The sequence below is a fragment of the Natator depressus genome, chromosome 11, assembly GCF_965152275.1.
Source record: "Natator depressus isolate rNatDep1 chromosome 11, rNatDep2.hap1, whole genome shotgun sequence".
NCBI lineage: Eukaryota > Metazoa > Chordata > Testudines > Cheloniidae > Natator > Natator depressus.
The window spans coordinates 58,749,959-58,774,159 of NC_134244.1; the positions used below are offsets into that span (position 1 = coordinate 58,749,959).

At 41.5% G+C, this 24,201-nt stretch overlaps 1 protein-coding gene across 4 annotated transcripts in view; it reads right to left on the minus strand.

Annotated features, from left to right (window-relative positions):
• Positions 1-835: 835 nt before the first annotated feature.
• TRAK2 (trafficking kinesin protein 2) overlaps positions 836-24,201 on the minus strand; it is a 79,643-nt gene continuing 56,277 nt past the window's right edge. For 3 of the 4 annotated variants that reach the window (XM_074967918.1, XM_074967919.1, XM_074967920.1), the window contains 13 exons: positions 22,766-22,842; positions 21,814-21,930; positions 19,193-19,402; positions 14,959-15,037; positions 12,863-12,993; positions 12,628-12,702; positions 11,734-11,871; positions 10,318-10,397; positions 6,621-6,824; positions 5,546-5,844; positions 4,865-5,140; positions 3,389-3,488; positions 836-1,696 (listed from right to left, as the gene is read on the minus strand). In XM_074967918.1, coding sequence (XP_074824019.1) covers positions 1,018-1,696; positions 3,389-3,488; positions 4,865-5,140; positions 5,546-5,844; positions 6,621-6,824; positions 10,318-10,397; positions 11,734-11,871; positions 12,628-12,702; positions 12,863-12,993; positions 14,959-15,037; positions 19,193-19,402; positions 21,814-21,930; positions 22,766-22,842 — 2,465 coding nt within the window. In that variant the 3' untranslated portion in view covers positions 836-1,017. Of the gene's footprint in view, positions 1,697-3,388; positions 3,489-4,864; positions 5,141-5,545; positions 5,845-6,620; positions 6,825-10,317; positions 10,398-11,733; positions 11,872-12,627; positions 12,703-12,862; positions 12,994-14,958; positions 15,038-19,192; positions 19,403-21,813; positions 21,931-22,765; positions 22,843-23,743; positions 23,798-24,201 lie in introns of all 4 variants that reach the window. The other variant, XM_074967917.1, reaches the window with a different exon arrangement.

Consider the following 24,201-nt stretch of genomic DNA (forward strand, 5'->3'; position numbering starts at 1 on the left):
AGAGTCAGTCACAAAACTTCTAACATTCTGTCATCTTCTGTTAAAAATATGCTCCCCGTTTAGATGAAATAAAAACAAACCTAGAATCAAGCATTTATGTTTTACTCCCTTTTATAACCTTAAAATGTGCCTGAGATTTTGTGTGTGTGCGTGTGTGTGTGTGTGCAAGCAAACCTCCTTTTATTAAAAATATATGCATAGCATGCTTTGGAAACGTTTTGTGGCTTGAAATAAACAATTTTCCCCTAGAATATAAAATCTTCTTCTGCTTAACTCCTACTGATTGCACTTTCCTCAACGTGCTTTCAACAGCTTTCAGAGAGTTCAGAGAGGAATGTCATTCTGTTGATACTCCACTAGCACCGCTGCACTCATCCAAAATAAAAATCCTACCCCAACTCTTATTTGTACATGCAATGAGAAGTATAAAACTTAACATACAAAATATTTTTTTAAAAGAAGAGGTTCAGTTTAATTTCTAATTTGGAAATGCAAAAAACAAAGGAATCCGAGTTGTTCCTGTGCTTGTTCTTCATTACAGAGATGGATTTGGACCAATTATTCTGGTGCAGTAAAGAACAGATTCCTTGTTCCTTTTACTAATACCTTCAGTGGTACAATATGACCGCTAACATTTGGCAAAATAATATGATCAGGGTGGAGAGGGGGAGACAGAGCATTCTACAAGACATTTATTGCCCCAGACACATACATTTGAAAGCAGAAGATACTAACAAGCATTTGTTATTGTCTTTTTATTTAAGCCAGGAAGTCAGATGTGTAAAGGGTCTCAAGGTTTAGCTTTGGTTTCTTCTCTCCTGTGATCTCTTCCCAATTCTTTCTTCTTCCTTCCTCAACTCCATGCAATTTCTCTCTCTCTCTCTCACACCCCATCTCCCTTTCTTTTTCCACTTTAACGTGCACATTCCTTCTGCAACTTTCTATTCCACACCTGTATCAGATGTTCAGCCTTAACGTATTATTTGTTCTGCTAGAAGTCTGTTACTTAGAAACCACTCAGTCTTCCTTTAAGATACCCATTTTTGATGAGGATGTGCAAAATGGAGCTCCAAGTGCCCCAATCATGACTGGAAGACTCTGGTTTCTTCTCAGTCCACCCATCAGGTTGCTACCTGCACTTAAAAACACAGCCGAGTCCGGTCTCCGCAGGCCAATTTTTGGCCCTTGATTTTTAACATGGTCCCCTGCCTCTGGGGGTTTGACTGCTCTGGCAATACCCAACCTCTTCAGCCTGTCCACCAGGTTCATCTTCAGTTGGTCTAGGTTAGGAGGGTTATGGGATGGTTTCAGGCCACACCGCTCCTGCAAGAATGTTTCAGCTGGTCGTGATGCCAGAAAGTTTTCAGAGAGATGCGCTCGAGTATCAAAAGGCAGAGGGGAAGAACAAGGTGAGTGTGAGGGAGAATTTCGGGGAGTGGAGGGAATGGGAAGGGTTCGTAGGGGCTGTAGAATAGGCAGCTTTCCTGGCATACGGTTATCACAAACTTTGGCAGAGATGCCTTGTTCATGCAGGAGTTTAGCCAGACTGGTGGTGGTGCTCAAGGTGGTGGAAGAGTCTCTTCTGTTGGCGAGGAATTCTCCAATACTAAGCCTACAGGACATGGCTGGAGAGCTGACCATTGTATTGCCAGTACTGTTGCCACTACTTCCAAATGACAATGGCGTGTACATGGAGCTGAAAAAAACAAACAAAAACACACACACTGGATATTATTATTACTGTACTTTGCTCTCAATCTGGAAACTTTCATATAACACAGGGCAAGGTAACAACAATCATTTTAAAAATAAGGCTTGTGCTCAAATTAAAAAAAGTAGATTAAAAATTCTGTATCTGCATATAGCAAGATTCATTACAACTTTCACAACTTCAGCCTTTATAATATTCAGAAATACAAAACATTGCTTTGCAAATCCCACACTGCAGGACACAAAACATTAGAAAAAAAAAGTTAAGCCGGTCCATATTGACATATGTTGATGGGAAACGTTTTTATAGAAAATGCAGCGAATTTTACAGGATCCTACAGAACCAAATTACAGGAATAATTACAGTCCAGCACTTTTATGTGCATTAGAATAATCATGGAAGAAGAACTACTTTAAAATTTTAAGAGTATATTTAAGTATGGGGTTGATTGCAAAGGTCATGGTATATGTTAAACTCATTTCTTTGTCAAGTCTTAACTTGGAAGAGTTTACCTTTTAAATGCCTTTGGCGCTGAAGCTAGAGATTAACACCATAAACTAGAGCTTTCCAAAGCCAATTACTATTTAGGAGTATCTGGATACATTTGATAGAAATGTAATTACAAAAGCATACAAAACATTTGCTCTGCTGCAAAACACACACATTGGTGGAGGGAGGCTAAAGGTCTAAGCATTTGCAAACCTGATTCTCCACAGCTGCAGACTGGAGGATCTTGTAGAGCTCCCGCTTCAACTGACAGGATTCATTTCACAAAGCCGAGGATTAACACTGTCCAGTACAAGTTTTTTTCTCTCTCCCACATATTCTCTCCTTTTAATCCTTATCTTCCTTCCCCAATGCACAAACATTGTCATCATTACCTCCCACCTCTCTCTGCTACTATAATAACTCGGTGCTTCAGGAAGCAGCATCTAGTTTTAATTGGAAAGTGGGTGCTGGTTTCTGGTGCACCCGTTTATTGGAAAGAATAGGGAGAAAGCTTCAGACCAGACTTAGAGTGCCTTCTGGGTAAGAGGTCAATGACATTCTAAAATCTCAGAATACTGAGCTCCCGTAGGATTTGACACCAGATCAGACCACTGATCCATCTAAACTCCTACCCTACCCCTCAGGAGAAAACCACCAACCAACACAAGATCCAACACAAAACCAACTAATAATGCAAATTATGTAAGGTCATACGTGATCCCAAATGGCACAGAGGGTCATCTTACATCATCTATCCTGAAGTATAAAATGTGATCACCTTCACTATATTAGTTTGGATAACTACATAGGTGCTATGTAGCTGGATAACTACATGAAATGAGTTAGTTCTTTTTAAAAACCCAGTCACAGAATAGATCTCAAATATGTCCTGCAAGAGAGAATCCCATCAGTATATTATATGCTGCATAAAGTTATATTTCCACAATAGGAACCAATGTGTGGTGAAATTAAAGGGGTCAGGGATATATGTATGCGAGAGAGAGAGAGAGAGAGAAAGAAATCGATCCATTCTCGCAATGCCTTTCATAATTAAAACGACTAGTAAGAACATCAACCCTGAATGCTCCTCTCGGGCCAGATACATCTTTCATTCTTTTCTAGACCTGGTCCATACCTCAGGAGCAACTGATTCTGTGCAATAACTCTGAATGTTAATAACCATCTTACCTGGGGGTAACCTGAGTGACATCAGAGGGGTGCAGGATCCTACAGGTAGTGAAGGTGAATGTGGAGTTTGTGGAGGAGAGACACTTTCCTGGGTTTGAGGCTGCAATGCAGACAAAACACAGCCAATGAGGACAGAAAGCAAGAGAAAAGGACTAATTAAGGTAAGGTACCATTATTCCAGGATTTTTTGTGGGGTTTAAATAAAGACTAAATAAGGGGAATCCCCCAAAGATAAATATGTTCAATTGAAAAAGAGAGTTTTATTTTAAGAGACTTTCCATTCCTCACTTTAATTTTTTTCAGTGTAAGATGAAGTGAAATTGAGACTTCTCAGTATTAGAGTTTCTGCTTCTTTAGAGTGTATATCTTGGACATTAGCAAGAGTGTTATATCTAGTGTTTTCAGTGCAGGACTGATCCTGGACTCTAGATTCATTTCACACACTGATGCAGACTCCTCCCATGACACAGGACACATCAAGTCTCTCTGTGTCTTAGTTTTCTCATGAGTAAAATAGGGGAGAGAAATACTTCTATACCTCACTGGTGTGGCAAGAGCTAGTTGCTGTTTGTCAAGTGCTCTGAAGATGGAGAGCACAAGAAATGATTATCTCCTTTTTACAGAAGTGTGCTTCAGTTAACATTGTGTGACTGCTGTCTTCTGGTACTTGGATGAAAAGACTCCCAACAGGTTACCTCCCCAAACAAGTATAGAATGGAGCTCTGCAAAGAAGTTTGCCTTTAAATTTCCCAGAGACAAATCCAGACTTCTTAATTCAGAAATCTCATATTTCTTAGTCTACCAGCAAGCTATGGTACAGAAATCACTGACCAAGACACACCTGCTGCAGGCAAATGTATCTCCTCATACCAACATTGAGGGAGAATTCAGAAGTTTTATTCCTTTACCACAACCTTATTTCTCAATGAATCATTATTTTGAAACATAACTAAATTCAGTCTTCAAAAACACAGTACTTTCCTCAACCAAGTTTAGTGCAGATTAAATTTCTTCCTGTCTGAATTTCTCTTTCATGTCTTCTAGCAGAAAATGGGAGTTGCCATGGAATGTTTTAATTTTTTTATCAGTATTTTTGTTACTTTAAATAAGAAAATGTCAATTGTTTTTGATACAAGAACATAGGAGTTTTTCTTTGACGAACGTACTTGGTTAAGAATTCAGTTTTTGGTCACATCCAAAACCAGCTTTTCCAGCAGCAGTATGCTCCAGAACAGCACGGGCTTAGAGGGAGAATGCCACCTTCTGAATCCTGCAAAACCTTGATGTTCCTGGAGATCCCCCATCCAAGAACTGACCTGACATACCTCTCCTTAGTTTTAAAATCTGACAGGGGTAATGCACAACCTTATACAGCAATGAAAAAAGCAGCATCATAAGGAAGCACCAAGAGTGACATATAAGCCACACAGTAATAAATATATGAAAAGTGAAACCATAAACGTCCATGATTCTTACCAGTGAGTGGCACTGTTGCTGAAGTAAGAGGTGGTAGGAAGATCCCTGCCTCTGGCTTTGGCACTGCACGTGTCCCTTCCTCCAGAAAGGCTTGTTGCACTTGAAATGTTATACCTCCTTCCCCTTCTTCCTCATCTTCCTCCAAGTCAGAGATGTGGTAGATGGCATCCTCAGGTAATGGTGTAAAGCCTTTTGTGACAACACCTGGCCGTGGATCGAGGATGGTACCTAGGTTGGGTTGAGCAAGCTGCTGCCAGTGGAACAGAGTCTGAGATCCTGATGAGGCAAAAAAAGGTGGAAGGGGATGTTTCTGTTCCATTCTACTGAATCATAAAGAGTGGCCAGAACACAATACCAAAACAACCTGACCACCTGGGACTGTCATCATGGTACATGAGAAGAATTTAGACCAAGAGATTCAGAGAGTTAAACAGGAAAGCCTAGTACTGAAACAAGTTTGCTCCTACATTTGGGTCTCTTACTCTGAAGTACACTATGTTACCACCAAGCTAGCAGATAACTGGCTTTAAAAAAATGTCTCTTTCTCCAAGGGCTTCTGATTCTTGAGTACCAACCCATTCCCAGGGAAACACTGATTTAATTATCAAATACACTGATTCCATCATAAGCAAAGCATGACATTTCCTTCTGCTAGAGAGAGAAGGCAGATTATTCTCTTACCTTCGAGAGGTTTAACAATTTGTAATTTCTCTGGCAGGAGCAAACGGAGGCAGGGAGAGCCCCCAGAGAAGTCAGTGAATTCTGAGTTTGTGCCCACGGACAGACAACTCCCTACTGGTGTGCAACAGCCACCAGCCTCTTCTTTCTGGTCAGCCAGCAAATGCATTTTACGCTCCCATTCCTCCTCAAAGAACCGCTTTTCACTCAGGTAGTTTTGCTGACGGAGATGAAGTGTGTGCAGAGCTGTAGCTAAATCATTGTCTCCAGGGGTTCCAGGCTGGCCCAGCTTTTGGTTGTCCCTTGGGGGAACATGAAATCAGAATTGGGAATTAAAACTAAAAGTTTAAAGACTAAACATTACTTTAGTAAACAGGGGCCCAGATTGGATTTAGTTTTGGGTTGAGGAAAAAAAGATGAAGTTGTTTTAAAGACTTCTATTTAATTGGTGTAGTCAGTATCACAATATCTGGCAAGGTTTCAGACTAAAAATCTGCAGACAAATTTGTCTGGAGGCAGCATCTCACAGCTTCATTATTTAGGAACAAAGACAACCAGTGTATAAGATATCCTGTTTGCTTGCTTTTTCTCTGCAGTCACTGAATTTACTACATAGGGATGTTTATAATTCTTTGTATTATTTGCTTGCTAACATTCATCCTCTTCTGCCTTATATGCGCCATGTAATCCCTCCCCCTTCAACCTTGATGCACAATGTCACAGACATATATGACTTGTCAGCACAATAGGTGTGGATAGCATGAGCAGGTTTAGTATTAAATCATGTCATCAGTGGAGGAAGCCTGGGTTCACAATATCCCATGGGGTGACATTGGGAAGTTAGAACATTTAGCAGTTAAGAGAATAAAGGAAATAGTCTCAATCACACTGCAAAGGTGAAAAAGCTGAGCCCTAACTTGCCATGGCAGCTGGTGAGAGAGAGCTATTTCCTCGAGTTTTGATGAGAGCAACAAGATTATAGTTCGGCACCGAGAATGATAATTCCTATGCATGCATACAGACTGCCTACCATTAATACAAGTAACCTAAAACCACACTAATATGCTGAGTCTCCTACTTTGAGATTTCCTTGGAGCTGCTCCTCTGGTTCAGATGTGCCTTGTTCTCCACTTGTTGTAGGCCAGACTGAAAGGGCTTTGCGGTCATGATAACACTTGAACGATTAGATCCAGGGATTAGTAGTTGGGCAGGAAATGAAGAAGAGCGACCACGTGTAACATTAGCAACCTTGACAGTATCGAACACCCGTTTCTGCAGAACCCTGAGAAAGGGAGAGAGAATAAATATACACAATCCCCTTTTCATCCTTATAGCAAGGAACTGACCAATGACCAATAATGTTCTCGAAAGTGTTTTGGGTAGGATACAGAAAAAAAGTTTCAGGCGATCACAAGACTTCTACAATTAATCTGCAACTAGGGTTTTTGATTTCAAAAGGGCTGACTTTCAAAAATCAAGGAAATTAGTTAGGGAAGTGGATTGGACTGAAGAATTTATGGATCTAAAGGCAGAGGAGGCTTGGGATTACTTTAAATCAAAGCTACAGAAGCTATCGGAAGCCTGCATCCCAAGAAAGGGGAAAAAAATTCATAGGCAGGAGTTGTAGACCAAGCTGGATGAGCAAGCATCTCAGAGAGGTGATTAAGAAAAAGCAGAAAGCATACAGGGAGTGGAAGATGGGAGGGATCAGCAAGGAAAGCTACCTTACTGAGGTCAGAACATGTAGGGATAAAGTGAGACAGGCTAAAAGTCAAGTACAGTTGGACCTTGCAAAGGGAATTAAAACCCATAGTAAAAGGTTCTACAGCCATATAAATAAGAAGAAAACAAAGAAAGAAGAAGTTGGACCACTAAACTCTGAGGATGGAGTGGAGGTCAAGGATAATCTAGGCATGGCCCAATATCTAAACAAATACTTTGCCTCAGTCTTTAATAAGGCTAATGAGGATTTTAGGGATAATTGGGTAGCATGACAAATGGGAATAAGGATATGGAGGTAGATATTACCATATCTGAGGTAGAAGCGAAACTCGAACAGCTTAATGGGACTAAATCGGGGGGCCCAGATAATCTTCATCCAAGAATATTAAAGGAATTAGCACATGAAATTGCAAGCCCATTAGCAAGAATTTTTAATGAATCTGTAAACTCAGGGGTTGTACTATATGACTGGAGAATTGCTGACATAGTTCCTATTTTTAAGAAAGGGGAAAAAAAAAAAAAAAGTGATCCGGGTAACTACAGGCCTGTTAGTTTGACATCTGTAGTATGCAAGGTCTTGGAAAAAATTTTGAAGGAGAAAGTAGTTAAGGACATTGAAGTCAATGGTAAATGGGACAAAATACAACATGGTTTTACAAAAGGTAGATTGTGCCAAACCAACCTGATCTCCTTCTTTGAGAAAGTAACAGATTTTTTAGACAAAGGAAACGCAGTGGATCGAATTCACCTTGATTTCAGGAAGGCGTTTGATACCGTGCCACATGAGGAATTATTAGTTAAATTGGAAAAGATGGGGATCAATTGGAAAATTGAAAGGTGGATAAGGAAATGGTTAACAGGGAGACTACAGCGGGTCCTACTGAAAGGTGAACTGTCAGGCTGGAGGGAGGTTATCAGTGGAGTTCCTCAGGGATCAGTTTTGGGACCAAACTTATTTAATCTTTTTATTACTGACCTGAGCAAAAAAAGTGGGAGCGTCTAATAAGGTTTGTAGATGATACAAAGATGGGAGGTATTGCCTATTTAGAGAGAGACTGGGATATCATACAGGAGGATATGAGTGTAAACTGGAGTAATAGTAATAGGATGAAATTTAATAGTGAGAAGTGTAAGGTTATGCATTTAGAGATTAATAACAAGAATTTTAGTTATAAGCTGGGGATGCATCAATTAGAAGTAACGGAGGAGAAGGACCTTGGAGTATTGGTTGATCATAGGATGACTATGAGCCGCCAATGTGATATGGCCATGAAAAAAGCTAATGCGGTCTTGGGATGCATCAGGAGAGGTATTTCCAGTAGAGATAAGGAGGTTTTAGTACCATTATACAAGGCACTGGTGAGACCTCACCTGGAATACTGTGTGCAGTTCTGCTCTCCCATGTTTAAGAAGGATGAATTCAAACTGGAACAGGTACAGAGAAGGGCTACTAGGATGATCCGAGGAATGGAAAACTTGTCTTATGAAAGGAGACTCAAGGAGCTTAGCTTGTTTAGCCTAACTAAAAGAAGGCTAAGGGGAGATATGATTGCTCTCTATAAATATATCAGAGGGATAAATACCGGAGAGGGAGAGGAATTATTTAAGCTCAGTACCAACGTGGACACAAGAACAAATGGATATAAACTGGCCATCGGGAAGTTTAGACTTGAAATTAGACGAAGATTTCTAACCAACAGAGGAGTGAAGTTTTGGAATAGCCTTCCAAGGGAAGCAGTGTGGGCAAAAGACCTTTCTGGCTTTAAGATTAAACTCGATAAGTTTATGGAGGAGATGGTATGATGGGATAACATGGTTTTGGCAATTAAATATTCATGGTAAATAGGCCCAATGGCCTGTGTTGGGATGTTAGATGGGGTGGGATCTGAGTTACTACAGAGAATTCTTTGCTGGGTATCCGGTTGGTGAATCTTGCCCACATGCTCAGGGTTTAGCTGATCGCCATATTTGGGGTCGGGAAGAAATTTTCCTCCAGGGCAGATAGGAAGAGGCCCTGGAGGTTTTTCGCCTTCCTCTGTAGCATGGGGCATGGGTCACTTGCTGGAGGATTCTCTGTTCCTTGAAGTCTTTAAACCATGATTTGAGGACTTCAATAGCTCAGATATAGGTGAGAGGTTTATTGCAGGAGTGGGTGGGTGAGATTCTGTGGCCTGCATTGTGCAGGAGGTCAGACTAGATGATCATAATGGTCCCTTCTGACCTTAATACCTATGAATCAAACACCCTTTTCTGCTGAACCCTGAGAAAGAGAGAGAGAATAAAATACAAAATCCCCTTTTCATCCTTATAGCAAGGAACTGACCAATGACTAATAACGTTCTCGAACGTGTTTTGGGTAGGATACAGAAAAAAAGTTTCAGGCGATCACACGACTTCTACTAGGCTATACAAATCTAGTAAACAGTAAGGAATCAGAGCCCGGAAAGAGTGGAAATTGTCTGAGTGATGAAGTTGCTGAGGGGCATGCTCTCTCCTGCTGGAACAACCACCCTGTATGGGCTTGAAGGAACAAGAGGAGGTGGCATTAATACCACACAGGAACTTTCAAGGTCAATAAAATGTTTTAGGATCAGACCCTGCAGCCCTTACTCCTGAGTAAAAGCGCCAGGAAAAGGCCTTCAAGATACTGGGAACTGATATAATTTCTCTTCAGTTCTAGTTTCCCTTATAGAAAATTGCCAGAGAATTTAACAGGGATGAAACCAATGTAGTAATACAAAAATTAGTTTAAAAACCTACAGAATTCAGGAATAATATCCTTTGAGTAGATTTTTTTTTAACCATCCCAGAGAACTCAATAGGAGGAGTATACATACTGTACTAAATTCCCTAAGATTATTGAAAAACTCAACACTAGAAAGGTGATTTTTTTATTGAACTACACTGAACCTTTCCATAAGGCACAGAATATCTAGATTCACCCACTCCCAGCAATTACCCGATCCTCATTGACATTAGTCTTAGCCCTGGCATTGGCACGTCTAGCAAAAGTTGAGAGAGGATGCGTGTGGGAAGGTGAAAGTTGAACTTACTTTTGTTTACCGGGAGCAGATTCTTCATCCTGAATCAGCTCCATTCGCATTGTCCCCTCAATCTCTGCTGCAAGGGAATTCTGTAGGGAACAAATTAATCAAATAAAATAAAACTGACATTCAAATGCTTTCCTCCACAAGTTTGGCAATAGAAACCCAGTAAAAAACTCATGTTCTGCTCCATTATTATTATTAATTAGTGTCACTACATAGCGACCTAAAAGACACAGATAAAGGTCAGGTGCACACTAGAAAACGTTTGCTGGCATAGCTATACTAGCACACTCTCCTAGGGGATATGTGGTTTATACTAGCACAAAAGTGCTTTTGCACGTATAGTTTACATTGGTTCCCCAAGCAAAATAAGCTGTAATGGAAAAAAAAGTTTTACGCAGTATAACTGCATCTATACCAGGGCTTTCGCCAGTATAAAAGTGTCACCAGAGAAATATTAAATCACCTACCTAACTGATATTACTATACTGACACAAGTTTCTAATGTAGACCTGGCCAAAGAGACAGTTCCCCAAAAAGATTAATCTAAAAGAAACCAACATTTACAATCTAAGTTTTCCACTGGTCATTTACAACCATGTCAAGGCAATGCATTTCTATTGGTGTTCAGCACCAATTTCATAACAAGGAGATTGCAGGGGAGTATATAATGAAGATAAAATCACAGCAACGTAGTGCATTATAAAAGGGTGATTACTTTCAGGAACGGGTTTTTTTTTTTTTTTTTTAAAAAGAGAAGCTGTCAAGCTACTAAGGCCTTGCCAGCACTGGGGAAATTTACCAGCTGAACTTATTTCTTGAATTTCCCACACGAAAACTACTGAAATCTGCCACGCCGTTTGTAGCAGAACAGCCATTTAAAAGTTCAATCCATAGCACGTTTCTTTGGGACTTCCACTGACAGAACATGCTAGCAGTCTAATCTCTAAACTATTTAGGTGTGGAGAGACTGAGTTCATAAGATACTGGTTGAAAAATTAAAAATCTTGAAAGGCATTTGGATTTTACAGTGATCAGCATGATATAAAACTGGGATCAACTTCTGAGAAGAAAGAAAGAAAGAAAGGTGACGTGTTTGTGATAGATGGTAAGGAAAGGGACGTGTAGAACACACATGCAGAGTACATTTTAAAAATCTCTTTATAGTGAATAAATGGCCCAAATGTGGAGAGGTTAAAAGATCTCTTCTGATCTTAGAAATCAGAAATAGAAAAGATTAGCTCATCTAATCCATCCCTCTGACAGCTCTAGGATTGTTTTCTTTGGCATTCTACTCATAAGAACAAGCAACTCTGGTTTTGCCCTTGTAATTCCATGTTACTAAAGACTGTTGATAGTATTACAGCCCTACAGTGTAACAGTGTGGATACACCATGCTAAGAGAAGCTCAAGATTCATTACCAAAGGAAATGCCCCACATGACTGGGGGCGGCAGAGATGTGCAGCAGGGCTGGCTCTGCTGCGCAGCTCCTTCACTTCTTCTTGTAATTCATGCAACAACCCTAGACATTCTGCATTCCGATCCTGTAACTCATGCAGCTGCAATAAAAAACAGTGGTCATTAATGCAGCCAGCAGTCCGCAACAGAAGCAAAGACAGTACTACAATAACCAATGGAATTTACACCAGGATAAATCTATACAGATGAATATTGTTGCAATGCAGTAATTATCTGTACAAAGAACAGAACAAAGAGCATTTCCCTAAAAATTAGCAAGCTGCAACCCAGCCTAGAACTGTGCACATTCACTTGATATAGTCCTCATAACCAGTGATGAGCTGCCAAAAGCTGAAGAACCGGTTCCTTCACTCGCTCCGGGTCTTTGGCGGCACTGAAGGACCTGCTGCCGAAGTGCCGCCGAAGACCCGGAGCGCCGCCAGATGAGTAAAAATTGCCTAAAGTTAACCATGTACTTAAGTGTTTTCTTGTTACAGCATTCAAAAGCTTTCTAGTTGCTTCACAGCACACTGTCTGGTTCCTTGTATTCTTTAACAACCGGTTCTAAACCGGATTCAAAATTTAAAAATTGGTTTGCGCGAACCAGCTCCAGCTCACCACTGCTCAGAACTTTCTGGAGCAGTAAGATTTCTCTCCATATATACCTTACTTGCCTTGAGACTCACGTGGATTGTAAACACAGTCAGGATGAATTAGAAGAAATACTCTGTTCTTTTCCTTCACCCTCTACCCACCAGGAGGTTAACAAAAAAAAAAAAATCCTTGCTCCCCTTTCCCTCCACCTGGCTCCTTTTTTCCTCACCCTATTTCAAATGGATAAATAGAAGCCCCAATACCTCTCCTGTCAGCTGTCTCTGGGCATCTTTGGAAGCTTGTAGGTGAAGTTTCAGCTCCTCTTTTTCAATCACATGCTGTAGGTACAAAAAGCAAAGCAAATAGCGTGTTCAGATTATTTCTTCCTTTTTTACCAAAAAGAAAGTTGTTCCTCTCCAGAGCATCCTCTGAACCAACCACACTCTGAAAACAGCAGCCTGTCCCTCAGCCTCTCCTTGCCCTACTGCATGCACACACCTCTTTGAGTTTATGCTGAAGATCAACAATCTGAGACAAGAGGGTTGAGATCTCTTCCTGATAGTGAGTCAGCTCTTCACTCTTTCCTGATAACTCTTCTGTCATTCTGGCAATTTGAGCATGTGTTTCCCCTAAAAACAGAATAAAATATACATTCAGCACACAGCATTCCCTGACACACCCTTGGCAAAGGTGAACACTGTAGTCGTCAAAGGACAGTGAAATTCCTAAAGAATCAATTCAGGATGTACACCAGTCGGAGCTCTGAATTGTCAATATGGTGAAAAGCACACAAGAGCCCTGAATGTCTGTGGTTAATCTCATGCCATCTGTAGTTGACTTCACCCAGTTTACCTTGCAGTAAAACCAAAGTGCCTTGTCTCCATTATATTTTTACAGCGGAACAGCTAACGCATATTAGTTATGCCAAGGTAAAACACACCTTTTTTATCACTGAAGATAAAGTTCATAAAGATGAAGTTCATAGTTCATAACTTCTACCAACTCCCTCATTAAAGGGCATAGCTCACACCCTTTAAACTCTCAAATGGGTCTTTAAAAAGGTGCAATAACCAGTGAATGAGAAACCCAACCCTGCTCAGCCCATGAGAGCTTGAAATAAAAAATGGGGGTGATCTTTAATAACTAGAAACCAGAAAGGGGACAGAGATGCAGTTAGCCTTGTAACAGTGACATGAGGCAAGATACATTTAATTGTATGGTTCCATTCTATGTATCTGATGAAGTGAGCAGTAGCTCACAAAAGCGTATGCTCTAATAAATTTGTTAGTCTCTAAGGTGCCACAAGTACTCCTTTTATCTAATTGTATATAAGGATTTATATAACTTCGGTTACATGATTCATTTTTATGGCAAATTACAACAGATAGGGGGATAACAGTAAATCTATGCTGTTTGGAGATAAGTTTATGTTTAAAATTAGGGGTAAAAATAATATACTAGAAAGAGTTGAAAAGATGCAAAATAGGAAAAACTTTGTAGTGTGTTTCTCCCGTTCTTTTTCTGTGTGTCATCTACATAGACTACAAACTCTTTGGGTGCAAGATCCATTTTATGAGTTTCTGAAGTGCCTAACACACCTTTGGATTCTGTAAAGTTAAACAAGAGTTACATCCCTCTTATTGGTGGTACAGTGAAGTGGTATGTAAGACAGAATCAACAACCTCCACTGGCTGAGGTTACACAGTTTCTAGGAGGATACAATAAAGCAATTAAGACAATCAGATGGGCATTAATCCAGAACACTTGACTGCTATCCAAAATAAAAGCTGGCAACAAGGCAGAGTTCTTTATAGGGATTATGCAAAATAAGAATCTCACAAGATAAGCCTATCTTTCTAGTGAATATGGGAAGAAGCATAGATCAAATGAATACAGATAAAAGTTTAAACTGCCATATTACCCAATTACCAAAGAAAGTTAACATCACTCCCAACTGTATCAGAGTGTTTATCTGCATTTGTACAAGGTTAGTGAAAGTTACATATCTGCAAGTAAGTGCAAAGGAATGCAAGCATTCTTGTAGAGATTTTACTGCAAATGCAGCTGATTTTAGTACTCTATTATGCATTTATATCAGAGGGAGTTCATGTGTGTTCATGGAGCTATGAACATTTAGAATGGGTATATCCAAAAGCCTGTATATTGATCAGTTTAATACTCCCAAGAACAGGTGTCATTTACTATTCAGAATCACAGATGTGTCCTGTACATTGATATCTAGGGAGACTGAAAATCTGTCTGGCACCTCTCATGAGCACTAAGCTTAGTTTTCTTTTTTAAGAGCTCAGGTCTGCAAGAGGCATTCAATTTTTAGCAAATATCTATTTTTATCTTTTGCACAGCTATACTTTGGTCTCCAAACCAAAGCTCAGTGCCATAGTGAAGCTGAAAGAAATAAGTGCTTGTACACAGAATCATCATTCTGAACTGGTCAAGTAGTTAGACTCGAAACACTGTTCATGGAGATTTCTGAAACTCATATCTGAACCTGGGGATAGCCAAAATATTCTGAGCACCAGGTAATCAAATACCTTTTCCCTGTTTCTACTATGAGATACGAACTCGATACTCACGGAGCTCTTTGACACAGTCACTGACCAGCTCCTGCTCTTTCACTTCATATGTAATGGTTTCTGTCTTTAGATGACAAGCCTTCAAGAAAATTAGAGAGACAACATCAACTTAAAAATTATACTTCCATCAGAAAACATTTTACCCACAGAAATTACAAGTAATTTCTATTTCAGAGAAAGGGAACTGCAGATAAAAGCACTTCCACATAACATAATCACATGAACTATAAATAGATCTTGGCATTTCTCATGAAATCAGGCCAACTAACAAGGAGCTCAATATGCCTGAGGATATTTACAATAGACAAAGGTGAAATTACATAAGAATAAAACTATAGAAAAGCCTCAGTTAAAAGGGCCCAGGCAAAATGGCAGGGCAAAAATTTAACCTATCTTTTATGTGCCATATTTTTATTATAGGCTGGGTTAGTTGCACCATTTATTACTATAGTTGCCTGACACTTCCCCCATTATAAGACCATTTCCAGTTGCTTATAACTTGGCCAAATTTTAACTGTTTGGGCTGAAAATTTCAGTGCCAGGTGTCTGCCTCAAGCTGATTATTTATTTAATAGAAAAATTTAGCAAAAATAGTCCAGCCATTTCCGAGAAGAAGGTTAGGGAAAATACATTGTTTTGTTCCAGTTAAAAATAATTCTCGGGATCTTTTCTTTGAGAAGCTTTAGTGCCCCCATGCTTAGGACTAGGGGCTTGAAATGTAGCAGTGGGTGGTGGCGGCCTTTTGCCATCCCTGTGAAAGTCAGATCATATTTGACCAAGATACAAACCTTTGAAAAAAAATCACAGTTCACACACTCTTAGCTGTGACTTGCTAGAGCAGCAATGGCCAACCTGTGGATCCAGAGCTGCACGCGGCTCTTCAGAAGTTAATGTGCGGCTCCTTGTATAGACACCAACTCCGGGGCTGGAGCTACAGGCGCCAACTTTCCAACTTGCCGGGGGTGGGGGGGTGCTCATTGCTCAACCCCTAACTCTACCACAGGCCCTGCCCCTACTTCACCCCTTCCCGCAAGACCCCCCGCTCCTTCCTGCCCCTTTCCCTGAGCCTGCCATGCCCTGGCTCCTTCCTCTCCCCCAAGAGACATGGGGAAAGAGGGGGAGGTGCTGATCAGCAGAGCTGCTGGCAGGTGCAGGGGAGCTGCTGGGGGGGCTGCTGGCGTATTACTGTGGCTCTTGGCAATGTACATTGGTAAATTCTGGCTCCTTCTCAGGTGCAGGTTGACCACCCCTGTGCTAGAGCATTGCAGCTAGGGTTACCACATTTCAAGTTCCCAAACAGAGGACACTGCCAGGGATGGGGGTGGGGGAACTGGAGGGGGAGGCATGTACTGAGAGGGAGTATTTGGGGGGTGCTGGAAGGGTGTGTGTACCGGGATGGGGTATTTGGGGGGGGTGTTGGAAGGAGTACCTGTGGCCTCGCACTCGAGGTCATGGACAGTGTTGCACTACCTGTCATGGTGGCAGGTGCAGGCCAGGGATGCAGTGTCAGCCAGCGCCTCCCTGAAGGCCTCTTTCCCTCCCCAGGGCAGGGAGCCAGGGTCTGGCCTTGTCACCCCTCCCAGCAGGGCTCTGAGACCCCAGGGTGGGGCAGGCAGAGAGGCACTTAGTGGCTCTACTTACCTGGTGGGCCGGGCTGGTCGGGATCCAGCAGCTGTGGATGCAGGGCGCAGAGACGGTTTTCCCAGACATTTCCTCTGATTTGAAAAATCTGCCCAGACAGAGGGCTTGTCTATACTTCAGTGGTAAGTCAACCTAAGTTACGCTACTCCAGTTACGTGAATAACATAACTGGAGTTGACGTAGCTTAGGTCGACTTACCATGGTGTCTACACCACGCTGCATCGATGGGAGATGCTCTCCCGTCAACCTCCCTTACTCTTCTTGGAGCGGTGGATTACCAGAGTTGACTGGAGAGTGCTTTAAAATTGATTTATCGGGTCGACACCCACTGCATCGATTACATCTGTACCGATCTACTGTTAAGTGCAGACCGGGTCGGAGGATAAAAAAAGAGGTCGTGTCCAGGAAAACCTGGAGGTATTGTAACCCTAATCATAGCTAAAATCCCAGATGTTTCTGTCTTCACTAGGCATGCTTCCACATAGACAAGAGCAGGACTTTTCCTTGCAATTGCAGCTTCCCCCAGCCTAGGACTGTGACTCTCTCATCAATCTACCCATGTCTGCTAGAACGGAACAGGGCTTGGGAATGTACCAAAACCCTACTCTTAAAAAAAGAGAAATGTGGCAGATTCCAACACACAGTTGGCTCACAGCACTGGCACACCCAGCAGGACTGAGGGGCAGGGTGAGAGGAGAGGACAGCATGACCAACAAGTCTGCAAATTGAATACGGCTTCCAGAGGACGACACCTGGAAGGCCAAACCTGCTGACCCATGAGAAGAAAGCTCCCCACAAGTCAAGCTGGAAAACCCTATGCCCTCGGATTTTTACTGGTGATGTGGGCACCACTGTCTGGGCTGCTGCAACACACTGAGGTGCACACCTTGGAAATGGCAAGCTACCCATAACACTTATACTACAGGGAGCAGAGCGACAATCAGAAAGAGAATGCCCTAGCAGTGCGGGTGGAATACAAATCGCTCTCTCACAAACAACAAAAGGCTCTTCTTCTGTTTCCTCCAATTGTTAGTCAAGCAAAGTAGTCTGGGAAAAGGAGGTGGCAAGAGGCAGGTGACAAGGTGGCTAGAGGAAAGGAGAAGACTTTTCTCCCCTCTTTCCTCCACCATGGTGCTTACAGCACAGGACCAAGATTTCAGTTCCAAAATACATGCAACTTCAGCCCTGTACTGACACAGGCTTCTTAAAAGGATCTAATATTTTAAATGGAGGGGTTGGGGCAACTTGGAATTTTAAAAATCATGCTATGTACTGCCAAAGATATGATGTTGGTTTAAATCCTGTAAATGTTCTTTGTCTCCCTAAGCTATTCAAAGAATCACAGGGACTCCATCTGCCAAAGCCCAGATGTTTGACAGGGACTTTTAAAATGTGAGACATTCCACAGGAAGGGAATCCCAGACAGCAGAAGAGAGTGCTTTAAAGGAGGTGGGATTGAGTTAATTTTGGGTTCATGATTCAACATTTCTAATGCGACTAATTTACGGGAGAGCAATAGGTTTCTATGGCACAGAGCTAATTTTAAATCTGAAATTAATGACAACTTTCATAATGAGGTATAGTTGAGAGGTTTGTAGATAATATTGGTGATTGACAAGGGCTTAAGTACATGAAGGGGAAGTCATATAAAGGAGAAAAATAAGGCCTGCAAGAAGACCCAGTTCCCACTCGCCCCAGGCCTTAAATTCTGTGACCTGACTAGGTTTTCTCGGGTGCAAAAGCCCAAGCCTGTTGGGAACTACAGCCCTAGGGGTCTAAAACAAGATCCTTTGCTCACGCCAGTGATAATGGAGCACACCAAAACAAAAGTATATAACCCTTAACTGAGCATCACAAACCTAAGCAACTCCATGATCCTATTCCTGAACCCCCATCCTCTAGTTCTACTAACCCCAAGTTCATTATATTTTTTCTTAAAAATTGGGCTTTGATCCTGCAAAAATTGTATACATGTGCAAAAAATTAAGGATAAGAGTATTCCCATTTAAGTCAATGGGATCACTCATGTACATAAAGTGAAACACGTGCACAAATCTGTGCATTACTGGGGCTTTAAACTGTAATTTCCTGATCTAGAATACAGACTGACAAACAGTAACTACATAGTCAGATGTCAGCTCAACGGTATTACCAGAAGAACAAACCATCACACAATATTGGATCATACAAATCAGCAAGTCCTGCAGGCCAATGTAATTTGGGTGGGTAGTTAAAGGTGAACCTGTATTATATCACATACCACAGGGAATTTGGGAACAGTTGGATGTAGCAACCTTGCACACTGGCAGAGATGACCTGTGCCTGCCAATAGTGGGGGAAAGGGGGGGAAGAAGAGGGTGAGTGAGGGCATCTGGCTTCTGCTGTGTTACTGAGCATTGTCTCTGCACACTGTATATTACAGAACTTTAAAGACAACCAAGAGTAAAGTGCCAAGTGTGAAGAATGCAGACCTGGGGTGGGATGGTGTATTTACAGTCCTCAGGTAGAGAAATCACTCCAGTGAGCATGGAAGCTGGATTTTTATAACACTGTCCTGCAACTTTACATGGCACATACTAAAAATGAAGCGTACCTTTGATCGGAGAGCCAGGTTTTCCTCCTCCAGTTCCCTGAGTTTGTCCTGCAAGACATCCAGCTGCAAAAGACCATGCGACAGGTTGAAGGAGTCATTGAACCGAAGTGGTGTAGAGCAGCTGGAGTCTGTCTCACTTTCCTCAGAAGCAATTGAAACAATACGAAGCAACTCATCTTTCTTCGATAGTTCATGCTGCAGCTGGTTAACCTATGTTTAAAAAGATAATTTGTTTACAAAAAATATACTTAACATAGTAAAGTATTATATTATGTAGCTTCTGAATTCTTGGTACAAAACTTGGTCCAGTTTAAACTGAGGTAAAAACAACCCCAAATATTATGACAAGATTTTTATTTATTTTTATGCTCGAAATTCAGGTTTTGTCTAGCTTTGAAGACTATGCTGCTATAGAGGTAGTGAAATTATGATGTCATAAGAGACTGGAACTAAGAATTTATGTACGAAAAGCCAGGGGAACATAACTATAATGAACTCCAATATGATGAAAGCCAGAAGCTGGAGCCTTGCTGGGGAGCCCGGGATGGGTTCCAGCTTCTGGCCTGGCCTGTGGGGCCTCAGGGTGAAGAGGAGAGGTAGGAGACCAGGCCCGTCCACTTTCATAAAAAGTGGGAGGGCCATGGCCCCTTGGCCCCCCGGCCTCCCCTGTTCCACCGCCCCTCGGTCATATCTTTGAACTTAGGTGTGTGCAACCTCGCACTTCCAAGTTCGGGTACAAATACCTGATGTGAATACACAAACTAAGTCTTTGAACATACATATGGTCAGTTGTGAGCACATATTTGGTATCTGTATGCTGATCTGTGCTTGCAGTTGTGCCCATTTCACTGAAAAATCTGGCCCTGGGATGCACTGGTCACATCAACAAGGGGAAAAGGTTTTTGATACAGTTTATAATCCTTTGCATGACCCAACAACCTCTGAGTGCCAACTATCAGTGGACACAGGGGGTGCACAGGATTTTACAGAGATCCCATGGGTGAGGTATATGCATAATAGCTCACCAAAAGATGGCATGTGAGATCTCTACGGAGACCCAGTAGTCCATTGGTCATCATAATCATTAAAATACATATATGAATAGATAATATTTAAGGAGTTATGTATCTATACTGAAAATTATGTTCTTAAGGTTTCAGAGTTAAGGCAGGTTACCAGGAGGTGACACAGTTTGGACATGTTCCTTTCAGGTTGGAGCTTACAGACACTTATCTCCCTGTCTGGTTGCATATGCCTCACAATGCAGGTCTATTTTTATACTGAGCCACAGGCAGGAGAAAAGATTGCAAAATCTTTGAGAGGAAATTCACAGGAGAAAACAAAACAGCAGGGGGTGTCCTGTTTATGACTAAAGACAGGAAATTGTTAGGGTTGAATCTGCGGGTATGAAGAAACACATAGAATCCATCACCAAGGATGCAAGCTAACAGCGTCTTTGTCTTATGAAAGGATGGTCACAGTCAGCCTGTCTGTAAATGCTGCAAGGATTCTGGGTGAGCAATATTCCACAAGATATGGGAATATCTTGTTAATTAAGTCGAGGCTCTAGAATGTGAGTAACTATTTTGTTTTATAAGTGGGCTCGGCAGGATCAATTTTTATTTGTAACTTAAGTGTTGACTGATGATTTCAGCGCACCCAGATGAACCAAGAAAAATATTTCCCATTGATGATGATCAAAAGGTACAGACAGGCAAAGAAAGAAAATGCTGCTTCAGAACTTATTAGAGTTTGATTTAAGGCTATTTGCCTTGTATATTTTGACATATGCTATCAAACGATGAATTGTAGAGCAACACGGGGGCCTGCCAGGCCTAGACGTAAGTGCCGGTGCTGCCGATGGCCAGTGGAGTTGGGGAGCTGGCCGCAGGGAGGCACAAACAAGGCCTCTTCACACTAAGGGCTGGTGGCAGCAAGGTGCCTCACAGCCCCGGATATCCCTGGTAAGTGTCATACTTTGGTAACAATTTCATCCTTCATTAGTTCCTCTGTTGAGATGGCAGCACGTGAGACGGATTTGAGCAACAGTGAAAAAAAAAAGGTAACACGAGACTGAATAAACATGGAAAGAAAGATGTGCTTGTGTTTAAAGCATAAGATGGAGGCAGAATCTGGAAGAGATTCAAGGTCTCATGCTACAGACTTCTTCTGCGATCCTGAGCAAGTCACTTCATCTCTTTGGCTGTTTCGTCATCTGTAAAATGGGAATAATACCTCCTACTTCACAAGGGTGTAGGAAACTGAACTCATTGTTTATAAACATACACTGAGTTTCTTCGATTCAGAAATAATAAGGTCAGAGGGGACCATTATGATCAGCTCAACTTCCTTGAAAACTATTCTAAGTGTGATGTATTATATTTACAAAACCAACATATCACATTCCCCTAAATGACCACTGTACTGAATTTTCATAGCTGGATATTGGAATGATGCACTTGACTGGAATACTTCAGTTTAGGTAAATACGTTTTTTGTTTGTTTGTTTTTTTAAGGATCCCCCTATGGCTGTAGAGTAAATGCAAATATCTGCCTCTACACAGTAAAAAAACAAAAACAAAAACCCTTTACCCTACCTCTCTGTTTTAAAAATCACTCACTTGGTCAACGGCTTGTCCCACTTGTTCTTCTAGCACTTCATTTTGTTCTGTCAGGGCATGGTTCCGCTTCAGAAGGGCTTGTCCAATCCGAGCTGCTAGCTCCAGGTCCCGATCTCGCTGCTCACAAATACCAGGAAAAAAATCTTTGTTTTTGATCAGGCTATATTTAAATTCAACCTAAATTTAAATTCAGCCTAATTAATTTAATATGCTTCTGCCTCATTCACAAAGGCCAAACAACATAGGGTGTGCCCCCAACTCATTTCAAACTGCACTGACAGTGAACTACTGCAGCAATACATGCCAGTGCAGTGTTTCTCAAACTTTAACCATTTGGGATCTAGAATACACACTGGTTTCTTGACATGACTCATCCATTCCCACAATCCTTTGCAACATCAGAGAATTGGGGCACAGTAAAAAAAAAAAAAATTAACTTTGGGTGCTGGAATTTTTTATTGTGGTCCTGGGTGGTTTGATGTGGGGACTTTACAGTCACTATTGAGGCATCATTTTAAAGAGCTGTAAGCACCAGCTCCACAGTCTTTGAAGCACAGCTTCCCTCAGAGTAGAGCATACTTCTGGGAATGGGAGAGGTATGAAGGGGACAGAGTAGAGGTAGCAGAAAGAAGAGAAGGGAAGGAGCAAGTTGCTACCTTCCTCCTCGTCGTCATGGGCTCCCACTAGGTTTGCAGGATTTTGCTAAGTTATTTTGTTTCTCAGCTGGTGCAGTTCACTGGGCGCTCTCATGCCCCATGCCCCGCTGTTTGACGTGTCCTGTGCTATCGGGTCTAACAGCTGAAAGGCAAGAAGCATTTCCTTTTCTCTCTCTAAGTGACAACAGATGCTCATTGGAGAAACAATGCAGACAGGTGGGTGAAGGAAAGCTTGTATCCAAATATATGGTTAGTTCACTACAAATTAATACAACAGTAAGTGGAGATGACTGTACCTCAGCTAACAGATGTGTGACCATGTCAATGTCATTGTAGGTTTTCGTCATCTGCTCCACTCTGTCTGTGCCGAGAACTGAAAACCAAACCCAGAAACATTCACTGCAGTAGTTTATATACAAGAAGAATACAAGTGGGGGTAGATCTAAAACTTGCATAGATTACCTAACCAGTATGCAACACAGGGATCTTTGAGAGGATTAACAAGCAGACTAAGAATATTTAGCTTAGGAAGCACTGGAAAGTTTGAGGAAACCCATTTGAGGCAACACATATGAAGCTTGATCCAGGGAGGTGCAATTCCCAGTTAAGTCAGCTGGAGTTGAGGGAGTTCTGCCAGAACCTCTCAGAATTTGGTCCTTACTGAGGTAAGTGGGGGAAAGTCAACTTTCTGGATGAAGCCAAATTATTGAATGGATCTGGTTTGCACTGCAGTTGATTGTGGGAGGGGGCAGTCTTGCACACCCCATATGGCTGGCAATGTCTGTGGGCTTTACCCTTGAAACACAAAGAAATCAAGGTGACTGTGTGGTAGTTACAAGCAGGAAGACAGAAAAGCCTTAGGGCACGAAGATTGCTGGGACTAATTCATACAAGTCCCATAATGCATGTGTTTACAGGAGCAAGCCCTAAGGTTACATGGGATAAGAGGAAAACACACATCATTTGCACCTCCAGACTGTCTACTAGTGCAAACTCATTGGAATGGTAACCATTTCTTCTTTGGAAAGCTAATGTCTTAATGAGCTTTTAGATGTTGTTGAAAACTATTACAAATAATAAGTATTACTGAGAAGTGAAACTGCACTTTCAAAATACTTTAAGCACAGGGTTGAGTCAGGAAGAACTTCTAAAGACTAAGGAGGAATCAATGATAACGAGGATCAAAACAGAACATCAAAAACATGAAGTACCAGCATCTGCTATCTCCTGTCCTTACAAGAAAAATATGAAAATGGAAAAGAAACCTGAATTACCTTGTGCAAATTTCTGAGATCCAGCCAAAGAGGAGGGGGGAAGTTCAACAAAAGCTAGGATAGCAGAAAATGAAAGACAGAAAAAAGGGCAAGAGAGAGGAAGAGAGCAAAAGAACTAGAAGTTAAGAAAATAGATGAGTGTGAATTTGTTTTTCAGTTACTATTGTTAATGCATGCATTTTATATATAAAATCATAACTTCACACTTCTAAAAAGCTTCCAAAGGATCCTACAGCTCTTTACAAACAGTAATGAATTATGTTTTTAAAGTATCAGCTTATGTGATACAACCACCAACAGGGGAACTATGCCCTGCACTTGGAGGGGTTGGGTATAGGTGGTGGCCTCAACCCACCAGAGCTTTTCCATTTATAGCTTTCATGATCCGAAGTCATAAAGTCATAAAACAATTAAAGTAGCAATAAAAGTTTAACAGAGCCATGAAACTTTTCCATCAG